Genomic DNA, 13,611 nt, shown 5'->3' with positions numbered 1-13,611 from the left:
TAGAAGTACGTATCCTGGATCTATATACATTGCCTTCGTTCAGTGTAACAGGCTAGAATTGTTATGTTTCCATTATAATTCTAACGAAAGTGATTTCGGGAGATTTATATATAGGCCTATCGTTGTGTATTTTACATGTCAATGATGCGATTTTCCTTTAGAAAGTAATTGTGCATTAAAATAGTGTTACTTGTTTATGTTTATGATTGGTATGTGATTGTACTATTATTGTGACCAGGTTTATATGTGAGTTAATAGGATGGAGAGCTGTTCTACTGACGGCGAGGATACCTTCCAGTTAGCTTTACTAGCAAGAGGAGATCAAGGTAAGGTGTTATTTTATTTGAGATAGACCGAAATTGAGTTTAAAACTTTAAAATCTCGTTGATGTTTTTAGCCGGTCAGTGATTACAGGTAAACCAGCGAAAGTGATGATATAAGAGGCCTTCTCTCTCTCTCTCTCTCTCTCTCACACACACACACACACACACACTTATCAAGAGTTACACCAAACTGTTATAATAAAATAACATTCCTTATAGCTAGATCTGTACAATTTGATATAAACCTACTTTTGATTACAAAACTTATATCAACTCACACCGTCTGTCAGTCTGTCTGTCTGTCTGTCTGTCTCTTAAAAAGTTTGAACACGTTATTTCTCCCTCATCCATTCTCGGATCAAGTTGAAAAACTTTAAACAATTATTTATTATAAGAAAGCACGAATCAATTAAAAACAAATAAGCATATTAATTACTGGTAATTAATTATTTTGTTTCATAAAAAAAAAGAAAAACACTTCTACATTCTTGAGTAATATAGTTGTAAGTGCGGAGTGCTTTTCCTTAGATAAGTTTGATTTCTAAAAAAAAAGATTTTTTATATTTTGCTTGTTTATACCTGGAATCTGCGAGCTATTTATAGGGACTACCTACTGTTACTATTCAATGTACCTCATTGTAATGCACTTCATTGTATAACGTATCCGCGTATTGGATTACAAATAAGGATACACTCCCTTGAATTTGGGTTCTGGTTCCTGAAACTGAACAATAAACCAGTGACTTGGTTTGTAGTAGCGCTACTCGACCGAGTGGTTCGTGTGTTTCACTATCCATCAAACTGATAACTACACAGAAAACATGTTTTCGTATTGAATATGAGGAGGAAAAAGGGGGGGGGCGAGTTTGTAACGCAATAATCAGCCTGATAGTGGTTATGTAAATTACATGTATTCACATATTGATCAATATTTAAGCCGTTAATATTGATAACACATTTTGATTCTCATTTTCTAGGCTACCACGAGACGGAAGTGAACTTTGGGAGTGAGGCTGACCTACACAAACACTGGATTGACTGTGGGAAAAATCCTGGGCATACCAACTTTATTCCAGTCAAAGAGTTTAACATCAACAACTTGCCATTAGAATACAGGTAGGTTGTTGGTCATTGGTGTTAATATCAGTGGCTTAGCTAGGATGTCGTGGGGGTCCAAATTTTAAAATCTCCCCGGGCCTTCACTTGAGGGTCCCTCGATTGTTTTTATTTAAATATTACGCCATTATCTCATGTCCATGATGTCGAAGGTCAAAATGCAGGGGGGCCCTTAAAGAGGTCAAGCCCCTCGGGCCAACAATCACTAGCTACCCCACTGGTTAATAGATTACATAACCTCGACTTGTGGTCCCTAAGAAAACGTTCATTTTGCGGAGATTGACAGATTTAAGATTGATGAAACATGATGATTTCAATAACGATGATAATAACAATATCAATTACAATCATTGACTTCACCGAAGAAGCATTTGTACAAATTTGTCCTAGCTGTCACGAGTCGAGTCTGTGACCTATTTCGACCAGTTTCTAGAAGCTCGAGCTCAAACCAGTGCAAGTGTCCAGCGTAAACAAGTTAATTTTAGGTATCCAATCAAAGAAAGGGGTTAAGGAAAAAAATAGCACACGTCAGCTTCTAGAAGGTCAAAGTTACTAAAATAATTATCTGAGAAGTTTCCATGATTCTGGAATGTACGATTAAGAAAGGTATAAATTAAGGGAAAGTCAGTTAGACGGGGTCCTCGCTCAGTCCTCGATTAGTAATAAGTTTTGTGATATTAGCGGGTCCATTAAGTAAAGTTTTAGTAGTTGAAGTTGAATTTATACTAAGTGAAGTTTCATGTATCATTTAAGTTTTTATTTTTGAAGTATCAAGTCAAGTTGTTATTGAATTGAGAAGTTAATTTGATGTGAAAGTTGAAGAAGTATTATTAAAGATGCTTTAAGAAAATACAGAGAGATGTTTCTTTCTTCATTTCATTGAATTGTCAAGTTTGATAATAAAATCCCCAGCAAGTGTGATCGTCATACTAGCATAAGGAATGAGGAATGTGCCTTTGGCTTTGTGTCTTTCTGTGTATTTTATTAGATTATGTTTTTGTGTTTGAAGATTATGGTTCAGTGTTTTATGTATTATTGCTACTTTACTTTTGAGTCTTCTCTTCTGGAGAGCACGTACGGCTGAAGTGCTGGTAGGCAACTAAACCGATTTATGCGGAATTTATCTTAACTAATAAAACTTCGAATATCTTGAATAACTTGCTTTTGTGAACTAAACTAAATGAACTTTATTTATAATACAAACAAAATCAGCTTGTGATAAATGAAATAAATGTAGTATACTTGAGTAATAATGATTTTTAACAAAATCTAACTCTCTACAATAACACATCCATTCAGTCTCACGTTTTGGAGTCGTCTCCCCTAACTAAGACCAAGTGACGACAATGCCCCCTAAGTTGCATCATTCATAACCAATCGCTAATCTCTTCCCACCGTCACCATAGCAACACACACACACTCCATTACAAAGAAAGCAGTGGAGGGGGGGGGGGAGATCATCCTTTCCGTGTGTGAAGCAGGAAACAAGTGTCATTGTCGTTCTTACGTGTGATGATGAGTGACCAGTGGCCTGAACTAGCCAGTGTCCATAAGGACGAGTGTTTTGAACTTTGACACGTACAATGACTAGAAAAATCATTTAAAAAAAATTATTAAAAAAAAAACAACAAAGCTTATCTAAGGGGAAGAATTTCCCCTTGCAACAATAACTCTCAACAATATAGAAGTTATTTCCCTTTTTCGATCTCGATCAAAATAATTAATCACCAATAGTTAATTAACTAATTGATTAATTTGTTAATTGATTAATGTGTTGCTACGTACATGCGTGTCAATCAAGACTAGAGCGGCACAAAAACTCGTTCGTTCCTTACTCGGTCAGACTATATCAACGCCACTCATTGATCAGGAAACATGAAAAGGACCAAGATGCCTGTAGTCGCTCAATGAACTCTTTATGTTGTGTCTGTTCTATTTATGTGAATGTTTCTGTTGTGTTGTCTTTATAATAATAATAATAATAATAATAATCTTTATTGTCTGTATCAAAATTTGTCTTACAATTTGTGCATTACACCAAACAAAAAACATTATAACTATAAGAAACCAAAGTGTACATTCACACCAGACTCACTCATAATTTACATGTGACCAAGTTTATATCAGATTGCTCCTACTATATGAGAAAAGAGATCCTCTAATCACAACACACCCACACAGGGATTAATAAAACAGTCTTGGTCTTTGATTTTTTAAAAAAATATAATCTTTGGAAGGGGCCCATCATCCTACTCTTGAACCTATAAGTACCTCGCTACGCCACTGTATAAATAGCCCCCCCCCCCCCCCCCCAGAAAATACACCACGTTACTTTTTTGACTTTTTTTGTGTATTATTAGGATGAATTAGTGTGCATCGTTGAAGGTAGAGCTATGAATTACAATTCATTGTCGCAAAATAGGAGTCTATGCAAAATTGTCATGACGAGATGATGCTTTCTTTCTTCATTACAAAGTACAAAGACCTCAGAGAACCGTTACTTCTATCATTGTTCTCTCTCTATTTTTTTTGGCTTTGGACCACTTTATTTTTCTGTATCTACAAAAGTATTAAAATGCTCTAGAACACAAGACAAACGTTGGAAATGTTTTGGTCCACAAAAGAGCAAGGCAGACGTTATTCAGTAATTGCTCATTATTCATGGTTAATTAGATTGTCCAGAAGCTCCACTTACAGACACTTTCTAACAAGTTCAATGTCCTACACTTTCCGAGAAATCTACTCAAATAATCAGTTATCCTTGTGCCTTAGGCCTTTTATTTTGGGCCTTCCTGCCTCTTTTGTGGGCTTTTTATAATTATTATTATTATAAGCTCTCACATTTCACAAATTGTAAAGTATAAAGAATTAAAATTAAACTTTAAAATATGATTAATCCATACTTAATTAGTAATAAAAAATAGTGAATCTACATACATTGTTTTTTTTTTTTTTTTTTTAAAAGGAAACCTCAGAATTTGCGCTATTCAGTTTTAGCTTTATCATCATAGGAATCCTTGGGCTTTATGCCTCTTTTCTTTGCCTCTTTTTTGGGCTTTATATGCCTCTTTTATGGGCCATCTTGCCTCTTTTGTGGGCTTTTTTTTTTTTTTTTTTTTTTTTTTTAATATGTTTTTATTTGTAAGTTACCATAATTCACAAGTATTAAATCATAAACAGTTGAAAAGCGATTAACCTAAAAATATAATAACAGTAATAGAAATATTATTTAATATTAAAGACATACTACCTAACCAATGAACCCCCTAAAGACAGAAAAATGATACAAGTATACTCTACTCCAGAACAATCAACACAATATCAGATATCCCTGACCCCCAACACCCTATTTCTGAAAAACTACATGAGCATTATACAGGTATATGAAAATCAAACTAGATAATTCTCTACCCTGAAGTCCATTATTTTTCTAAACGTTAATTCCAAGTGATTAGGATCAAACACCTTATTATTATGTAGACATTTGAGCCAGGTAGCCCAAACAAGATTCCTGTATTCGGAAACAATAATCAAGTTAAAGTTATGTATCATTTTATTTTTTAGTTTTGGCAGCTTGTTTAAAATAATAGACAAGTTAACATTTACATAATTGCCACAGTTTGCTTCCAATAGGTCCATTACAGTACTTCTAACTTGAAGGAATAATGGACATTCCAAATACAGGTGTTTTTCGTTATCAGCATTTTCAAGGTGGCATAATATACATTCACGGTCATTTGCCCGTCTTCTAACCATAGGGGTCATCCCAAAGATAAGTCTATAGCTAATCTCTCTAGCTTTTGGTGGGATATGTTTACTGTGTAGGTTTATGAATGTGTCCTTGAATTCTGTCACCCCAAGAACTCTCCCCCACTTAATCCTATTCACTAGGCTTTCCTGTAACAGCTTTTTAAGTGTTATGTATGATTCTTTGGTTTTGTTGTGTATTAAATGTTCATTACCAGGTAAAACTCTTGAAATAGATCTGTAAAATGGATGAGTGACTGTACCAAAATAGTGAGGAGTATCATTGTGTATTGGAAGAAGACTACTTAATCTTAAACCATAATAGTAAATTGTCAAGGGAAAGTTTGTTGGGTTTCTAACTACTTGACCTACAAATTTTAGCCTTAGTGACTGTATTTTTGTTTTAACATCTTGTAAGTTTATCCCCCCATCCTCTTTGTTTTGAATGAGTGTAGTGTGCTTAATGCTCCTAATAGTGTTTTTAAATATAAAGCTTCTAATTAACTTGTTCAGCTTGTTTATGAATTTAGGAGGTGGCTCTGTAATGTTAGCTAAATAGATAATCTTTGGAATGACCAAACTATTTATCAATACAGCTCTACCAAATATTGTAGAACCTGTGTGCTGATAACGTTTAATTAAGTTTGAGGCTTTGACAAAAATATTCTCCCACTGGTCTTTACAATAGAACAAAGGATTACAGGTATAGACAATACCACAAATCTTGATTTTATCAACAATTCTGAAAGCGCAATTCTCTTTGAATTTCCATTTCCCTAGACCCATTACAGAGGATTTATTTATATTTATTTTTGAACCACTAGCTTCTCCGAAAAGTGTAAACTTCTTTAGTATATTCTCAATATCTTGCTCTGAAGATGGAAAAAAGGTTGTATCATCCGCATAGGCTTTGACTTTGATGGTTGAGAAGGAACGACCCGGTATATTTATCCCAATAATGGATGGGTCAGATCTTACAGATTCCAAGAAGGGTTCCAAGCAAAGGATATACAAGAAGGGGGATAAGGGACAGCCCTGTCTGACAGACCTTTGTATGAGGATACTCCTACTGAGAGAATGATTAATTATCAATCTACTTGTTGCATTGGTATAGACAAGCTTTATATATCTGATTAACAGGGAACTTATTTTACATTTCTCAAGCACCTTGAACAGGAAGCTATGGCTTACTCGGTCAAAGGCTTTTTCTTGATCTACAGATAAAAGAGACACATTGAGGTTTTTATCCTTACTGTACATGATAAAATCCCGTAAAAAATGCGTCATGCCGTCAATGTTTCTGTCCGGGATACAACAGTACTGGTCATGTCCGATAAGTTGGTTTATGAGTGGTTTCATTCTTAGGAAAATCATTTTTGTGAGAAGTTTATAGTCCGTGTTGAGAAGTGAAATGGGCCTATAGTCGCTAGGTGAAGTGTTATTTTCAGATTTCTTAGGTAAAAGTGTGATGTATGCTTCGTTAAAATTTGGAGGAAAATGTCCCAGTTTAATGGCGTCGCTATATAGTCGCAGTAAGAGAGGACCAAGCAGGGGGAAGAAGGTTTTATAGAGTTCAAATGTTAAGCCATCTGGACCGGGTGATTTATTGTTCTTAGTCGAGTCCAGGGCAGTCCTGAGTTCGTCTAGCGTAAATGCACTCCCTAAAAGATCTTCATCTGTCTTGTCCAGCTGGTTGCAAAATTTTAGAAAATTATCTTGAGCATCAGTATATACTGGCTCTTCACTGTATATAGTAGTGAAGTGTTTTGTAAAAATATTCTTAATATCTTCATAATCATCTACTTTATTCCCCTCACTATCTATGATGTTGCTTATTATTTTACTTGATTGTACATTCTGTTCAAACGATAGGAATAGTTTACTAGGACCTTCATTACTTAAGTAATTTTTACACCTAATCTCAGCACCCCTATAAGTATACTTGTTTAATTCCTCTAGTTTTAAAAGAGTTTCTGTTTTAACGATTTCATCATCCGTGTGTAATAATGTGTATTTGAGTTGTTCATATTCTTGCCTCCTACGTCCCTGAGCTAATGTAGATATTAACTGGCTTTGCTGCTTGATAGAACTTTTTAGGAGAGGCCATGTCTGTGTTAAATCGAAATGTGGATCTTGTATATCTTGTAAGTAAGAATTTAGATTAGTAGAAACTAACTCCACGAAAAGAGGAATTTCCAACAGAGAATTGTTAAATTTCCAGTGGGATGACTTTCTTTTAATTTCTTTGTTTTTTATGTCCAAAGTAACTAACACCGCTTTGTGGTCTGTGTATTCTAGTGTTTCTTCCAGATGTGACACCCGACTTATATAGAAATGATTAGGAGCATACACTCTATCTAAGCGCGTCGAGACGGGGTATGACCTATGCACCATGGTGGTGTCACGACCCATAGGTTCTAGTGTCCTGTAAGCATCAACTAAATTAAAATTCCTCTCTATCTCCTCCAAGAAATTAAGATTCGGAAAGGTTTTACGAGAGGGAGGACCCACTGCCAAAGTAGTCTGTTTATCTAATGCAGAAGTTATGTAATTGAAATCCCCCCCTATGATAAGCGTATCCTCTCTATAATTATTGTTTAGTATATCGATTAAATTTTCATAAAAATCCTGTTTTTCCGCGCTCTTTGCTGGTGCGTAGATGTTTGCAAGTGTAAATGTTTGATTTCCTGATTCTACTCTAATGATTACTATTCTTCCCCTGGTGTCATTAAATGCATGCACTACTTTAAACCTATCTGAGACTAGAAAAATAGCTACCCCTCTACACTCGTTACCTAGGCTAAACCAGCCCTCTTTCAGCCCTATGTCGGATGTGTATTTGCGTGATTTATAATGTGTGTCTATATTTGTTTCTTGAATGAAAATGAAGTCTGGCCTGTATTTTCTGGATAGGTGTACAATGTATTTTTGCTTGTTTCTAAGACTACGTATAATTAATGATAAGATTGTAATGTCTGTCATGACTGGGTGTAAAAGTAAATTTAACCAGTTCTAGTGGTTAATTATGGGTGTTCCCCCCTCATCTATAACCAATGTGGGTGGAGTCTCAGGAATGTCCAATGCACTAACATCAAGACTCGTGTTAGGAGGGCTTACAACTTCTCTTATAATACGCGGGCTCGCGAAAAGATCCTCACACGAGGAGACAGATAAGCATCTCTTCCTTTTCAATTTTGTCGGAGACCCAGGAGCGGACCTAACATGCTCTTTAGAGCGGAACCGCTTTTTTAGTTTGAAGTCTTCGACACTCTGGAGGGTTTCAACCTCCGCATCAACAGCTATCTCTGGTGTACTGGCAACAACCGATGAAGTAGCTGCATCCGCCATCATAGATGAAGCCGTGACATCCGACACTTTAGATATCTTCTTTGGCGACACTTTGAAGACTCCTTTTTTTCCCTTCTCTACTATCGTGAAGCCATCCTTCTGCAACCATTTTTCGATTTCCTTCTCCTTGGGATTACCTTCTTTGACCGCCTGTGCATAGCTCAGAGGGCCTGGTTTCTCCTTGGGAGGCACAGTTCGAGCCGGGCCGGCCTTTCGGGTGGGGCACTGATTTGACCAATGCTGGTCCAGTCCACAATGTAAGCATTGTTGCCTACGACCTGGTATGGTGACTAGAACTTTATAAATTTTTGGGTCCCCTTCATACCGTAGCTGGATGTAGTGTGGGATGGGTGCATCTTTTTTTGCTTTGATGAAGGAAACCCACTTGTCCGAAGCACCTATTTTCGTCACCTCCACCTTGGATCCTTGCTCTGCAAATGTTTCTATGATTTTAACGATCTTGGTTTTCGCAATTGAAGGCGATACCCAATGTAGGGTAATTTTCAGCCTTTCTTCCTCTATTGGGAAGATCTCAACCTTGAAGGAAGTCTCACTACCGAAAGACTTACCAACAAGTCTGTCTCTTACTTTCGCAGTTGTTGGTACCAAAAACCATGTATAAGGGTTTTCGAACCTATATAATGCTGTTACTTCAGCAGCTGACAACTTGAGAGCCTCTAAAAGGCTCCCAATAGAAGATTTCATGGCGTTATTGCCAGATAGTTTCAACAGGAGAGTACCCTTCGGGTGGACAAGACCACCCTCTAAGTCCTTTTTTTCAATCAAAAACGTCGGATAAGACATTCTTTGAATGAATGCACAACAATAACAAAAGGAACAGGAAATAAACAATAAAGGAAGTATGACGCGATTGGAACGCGACCGACTCGAAGAAAATAACAAAATGAAGGAGAACGCAAAATTAACACTGCAATTAGAAAATTCAACTATATCGATATACTCCCCTGACAAATAAACACAGGAGCAATCAAAACTCCTAAGCCAGAAGCAAAGAGCGTCCAAAATCCTGCAAACAATGCATTCGAATTCACTAGATCTAGAATACAGATAAAGCATCCGCCATCTTGAAAACTCCTTAGGTAGAAAAGTTTAACATTAATGAAACCTATATTACAAAATCAGAAAAATGAAGACATGAATTTATTTAAACTATAATTTGTTGTCTTCAGATTGGTATACTAATATTACATATATATACTCAAATGAACAAAGTAATCCATTCAATTTAATACTAATAATGTATGAATGTTTAATGTAGCCTTTAATTTGCCTTGGATATGATTTCATTCAGCGATAGGCTTGTCCATTCTTTATTATTGTCTTCTTTATCTGTCTGCCTCTTCTTTATTTTCCTGGTACTGTTCCCTGAAGGAAGGTGTTTGCGAGCCCTGAGAACCTTGTGGTGTGGCCATTTTGTGCTAAAAATGGAAGAGCTAGGAAAATTGAAATATGTGGTGGAAATTTTTTTTTTATAGCTTATAAAAAAAACAACATAGTTTATCAACAGTTGTTTTATTTTGTACGCCTGATGTTATGTATGATTATAGAATGGATCTAATATCTGCTATCTCTTTTGTGTAACATCTAGTTCAGGGGTTCTCAACCTGTGGGTCGCGACCCCCTTTTGGGTCGATTGACGATTTGCCAGGTCGCCTAAGACCATATGGATATTTTTTGTCTATTCTTCAATTGCTGTGTGGGTGGGGGTCGCGGCAGAGTGGGGGATTGTAAAAAAAGGGGTGGCCGAGCTTAAAAGGTTGAGAACCGCTGATCTAGTTCAACAGATAATGGTGTTCGAAAAGCAAATTAACGATCACATTATTGTTTTTTTTATCTTGCAGAGATGAAGATATACTGAAGTACATAAAAACTCAGTCAGAGCTGACTGTAAGAGTGGTGTCCTCATTTACTAGCTCGAAACGACCGCCAGGCTATGCTTTCTACAACTGCAGGGGAAAGAACTTCCAACGACTGGGAACCGGCTTCGTCCAGTACGTCTACCGTAACGACACCAGAACCGGAAAGACGTGCCCCTGCCCAGAATGCCTGTCGTCGCGGACGCCGCACGTGGAGTGGGCCAAGGTGAAGGTCAGGACTGCCACCCACGTTGTGTTCGATGACGCAGAGGCCCGGAACACCGTGGTGGAGCTCTTCTACGACGACGACGGGGACAAGGGCGCGGTGAAACGGCTGTACGGGGACAACGTCAGGTTCGGCGCCCTCCAGGGCGACTGGTGTGACATGAGGTGCGTGACCCACGACGTCGAGCTGGTGGACTACTTAAAAGACACGTGGGGAATGTGGCGCTGGCTAGAGACTAAGATAAACCAGAAGTATTCCGACCAGGACCATCGATTGGCTGTTGTGGTAAGTGGTCGATACTTGAAAACAGCTTATTGATAATACTTCATATCAACTCGTCTGCCTGGGCAGACACGTCACTTTCTCTCACTTCCGTTTCTCGGATCAAGTAGAAACTTTGCACAAACATTCATTGTCCCTAACAAGACATAAATCTAAAAGAAATAAATTTTTAAAATATATTTATTAGCTTTTCTTCGTTAAATTTGTTATAGAAAACTAGTAATACATCTTTCAGTATTGAGACGTGAGGCTGTAAATGTGCCGTTCTTTCCATAATATAAAACTTTGCTGTTTGATCCGAGATTGGGTGTCGGAGAAATAATGTATACAAACTTTTGGTCAGACAGACAGACAGACAGACAGAGCGAGTTGATATAAGCTTTGTAAAAAAAGCCAACAAGCAAAATATTTAGAAAATATTTCATATAAAAAGAGCGTATATTATGGAAAGAACTACACATTTAGCGCCTATATAATCCAGTCCTTGTTTGCTCTGATGTGAACGAGTACAAGTGGGTAATTATGCTATCTATTACTAATCTATTATTAAAATTCTAACCTTGACAATTAAAAAGATTGTTGTAGTATTCATTATTCGTGTATTTTTTTTTATATCATATTTCCTAAATATATAACGATACATTTTATATTTACTTTATAAGTTGCCCAACTAATAATATAATCTTATTTACGTTTGTAGTTGTTTTTCTTGATAAATCAAATCACCACAGAGTTTATATGCTGAGTTTCTTCCCTTTTGTTAGGTATCTCACCCACACGGATGTGATAAACAGGTCAGTGTCGGCGCTTGGAAGGAGAGAAATGTCGTGGACAGGTCAAGAGACTTTGACAACTGCGTCTACACCTATGACACACCCACCTGTCCTGGGAGCAGCGGCGCCCCGGTGTGGATCCTCGGAAAAATGAAGTGGGCTGGTTTCTTCGGGCGCCACCCGCACAGCGGCCGCCCTTTGAATGGACTTAACGTGAGTGCTGTGGGGTGGGATCGAAGAATTGCAACTGCTAAATAAGTTGTGGCGTCGGCGCCATTCACTTTAGCGTTTTCTCGCCTCTCTATACTCCAGTGAGAGGAGGAAAAGGGTCTTTGGACACCACTGCTAACTCTTACACAACTTGGTTCTCTGCAGTTCTTTTAGAAACAGCCGAATTACAACGTTGTTGCGTTGATGTCTATCAACATCTCGCTTCTATCAACATGTCACAGTGTTCTGTACGATAGTCTTGCAAGGCTGTTGGATGGCTGCCCGGTCGTGAGGTATGGACTTAGGTCTGTCGTCACATCATTCCTGCAGGAGTAAGGTTCGAAACCTATTATTAAGACAAAAAATAACATGAAAAAACAAGGCGGTTAGATAGTGCATCAATCTTACTTATATACTAACTAATTCTGATGTTTATACATCATCAAGATATACTAAAAGAATAATGTCATGGACGCTGAATCAATCTTCGCTGTTGTCAACTCAAATGAAAAAAAAAAAAGGATTGATCTATAATTTTATGTCTATCTGAATGCGTGGCAGTTGAAATCCGTATTAAATCTTCTTTATTCCTACAAGTAATTTATCATTTTTGTTTTTAGATAATTTTTTAAGTCATAAAGTGAAAACTTAATGCTCCCTTCGATTTGAAATTATCTTGTGTGCTATAAAAAGAAAGAGATTACAACATTTTATTTCTGCAGCGCTAAAAAGTGAAAAAAACATTATCACAAACCGTAAATAACCCTAGCAGCACTTCTTTTCTTCTATACAACCGATGCACCAAAAGGCTGGCTATTTATACTTTTTTTTCCCGCCTCAAATTAAAATTTGCCTTATGCGTTTTTTTTTGTTGTACAGCTTTAATAGCTTGTTATATTCTTGTTATATTCTTTTTACGATACATTAAAAACATTTTTTTTTGTTTCATCGTGAAGATTTCTTTGATTGCATTTGATTCGTTTCGTTTCACATTTGTTAACAATCCTAATTTTTACTATTCATGTTTGTTTCTTTTCAAAATATCATGATGACATTTTTTAAAAGATTTTTGTTGAAATGTCTTAAAGTCTATTTCGTTGCAGTTTATTCATTTGTTTGTTTGTAAATTTACCTGCCTGCCAGGGGCACAGCTAGGAAATTTTCATCCTTTGAGGGCCCAGGGGGTCTTGACCTCTTTGGAGCGACCCCGCATTTTGCGTAATATTTAATATTTAATGTAAAAAAAAAACCCCACTCAATTGGGGTCCCCCATCAGGTTGGGGCCCGGAGGGATTTTTAAATTCTCCCCCTCCTCTTTCCACTCTAGCTACGCCACTGCTGCTTGTTGATTGCTCGAGTTGTTGATATTTTAGACCAACCAAATCCATAGGTGTATATATCGAATGCCAGTAAAAACAGTTATTATTATTTGAACTGTTTAACTTGCACGTATCGGACAGGGTTGGGGGCTGGTTGATGCAGAATTATTTGATGTCTCATTTCGTAAGTGTTAGGCTCCCACGAGAGGTGTAAACAGGAAGTTCATGTATACATTTGTCTTCTCGAAGCTTTGAGTTTCTACACAGAAGGGTAAATAAATGAAAGGGAAATAATTCATTGCCTGTTAATCTACATCCGGGATTTTGAGTTCGTGAGCCTTCTGTTCAGAAACCAGGCGTTTCACCACTCGGCCACCGAGCCCCGTCTGT

General features: G+C 37.1%; 1 protein-coding gene across 1 annotated transcript; it reads left to right on the top strand.

Annotated features, from left to right (window-relative positions):
* LOC106053656 (uncharacterized) lies at window positions 1-12,499 on the top strand. The gene is made up of 4 exons (XM_013209245.2): window positions 1-326; window positions 1,301-1,439; window positions 10,397-10,922; window positions 11,684-12,499. Exons 1-4 carry the CDS (start codon window positions 260-262, stop codon window positions 11,948-11,950), a joined length of 999 nt encoding a protein of 332 aa, XP_013064699.2. The 5' UTR covers window positions 1-259; the 3' UTR covers window positions 11,951-12,499.
* Window positions 12,500-13,611: the final 1,112 nt, after the last annotated feature.

Source organism: Biomphalaria glabrata, chromosome 13 (assembly GCF_947242115.1).
Source record: "Biomphalaria glabrata chromosome 13, xgBioGlab47.1, whole genome shotgun sequence".
NCBI classification, from domain to species: domain Eukaryota; kingdom Metazoa; phylum Mollusca; class Gastropoda; family Planorbidae; genus Biomphalaria; species Biomphalaria glabrata.
The sequence above is the reverse complement of the archived record's forward strand: the minus strand, read 5'-3'. Positions and strand labels throughout refer to the sequence as shown.

Coding starts and splice junctions, on each gene's coding strand:
- LOC106053656 (XM_013209245.2), top strand. CDS start 260: ATGGAGAGCTGTTCTACTGACGGCGAGGATACCTTCCAGTTAGCTTTA. Junction 1,440..10,396: donor AACTTGCCATTAGAATACAG/GTAGGTTGTTGG, acceptor TTTATCTTGCAG/AGATGAAGATATACTGAAGT. Junction 10,923..11,683: donor ACCATCGATTGGCTGTTGTG/GTAAGTGGTCGA, acceptor CCCTTTTGTTAG/GTATCTCACCCACACGGATG.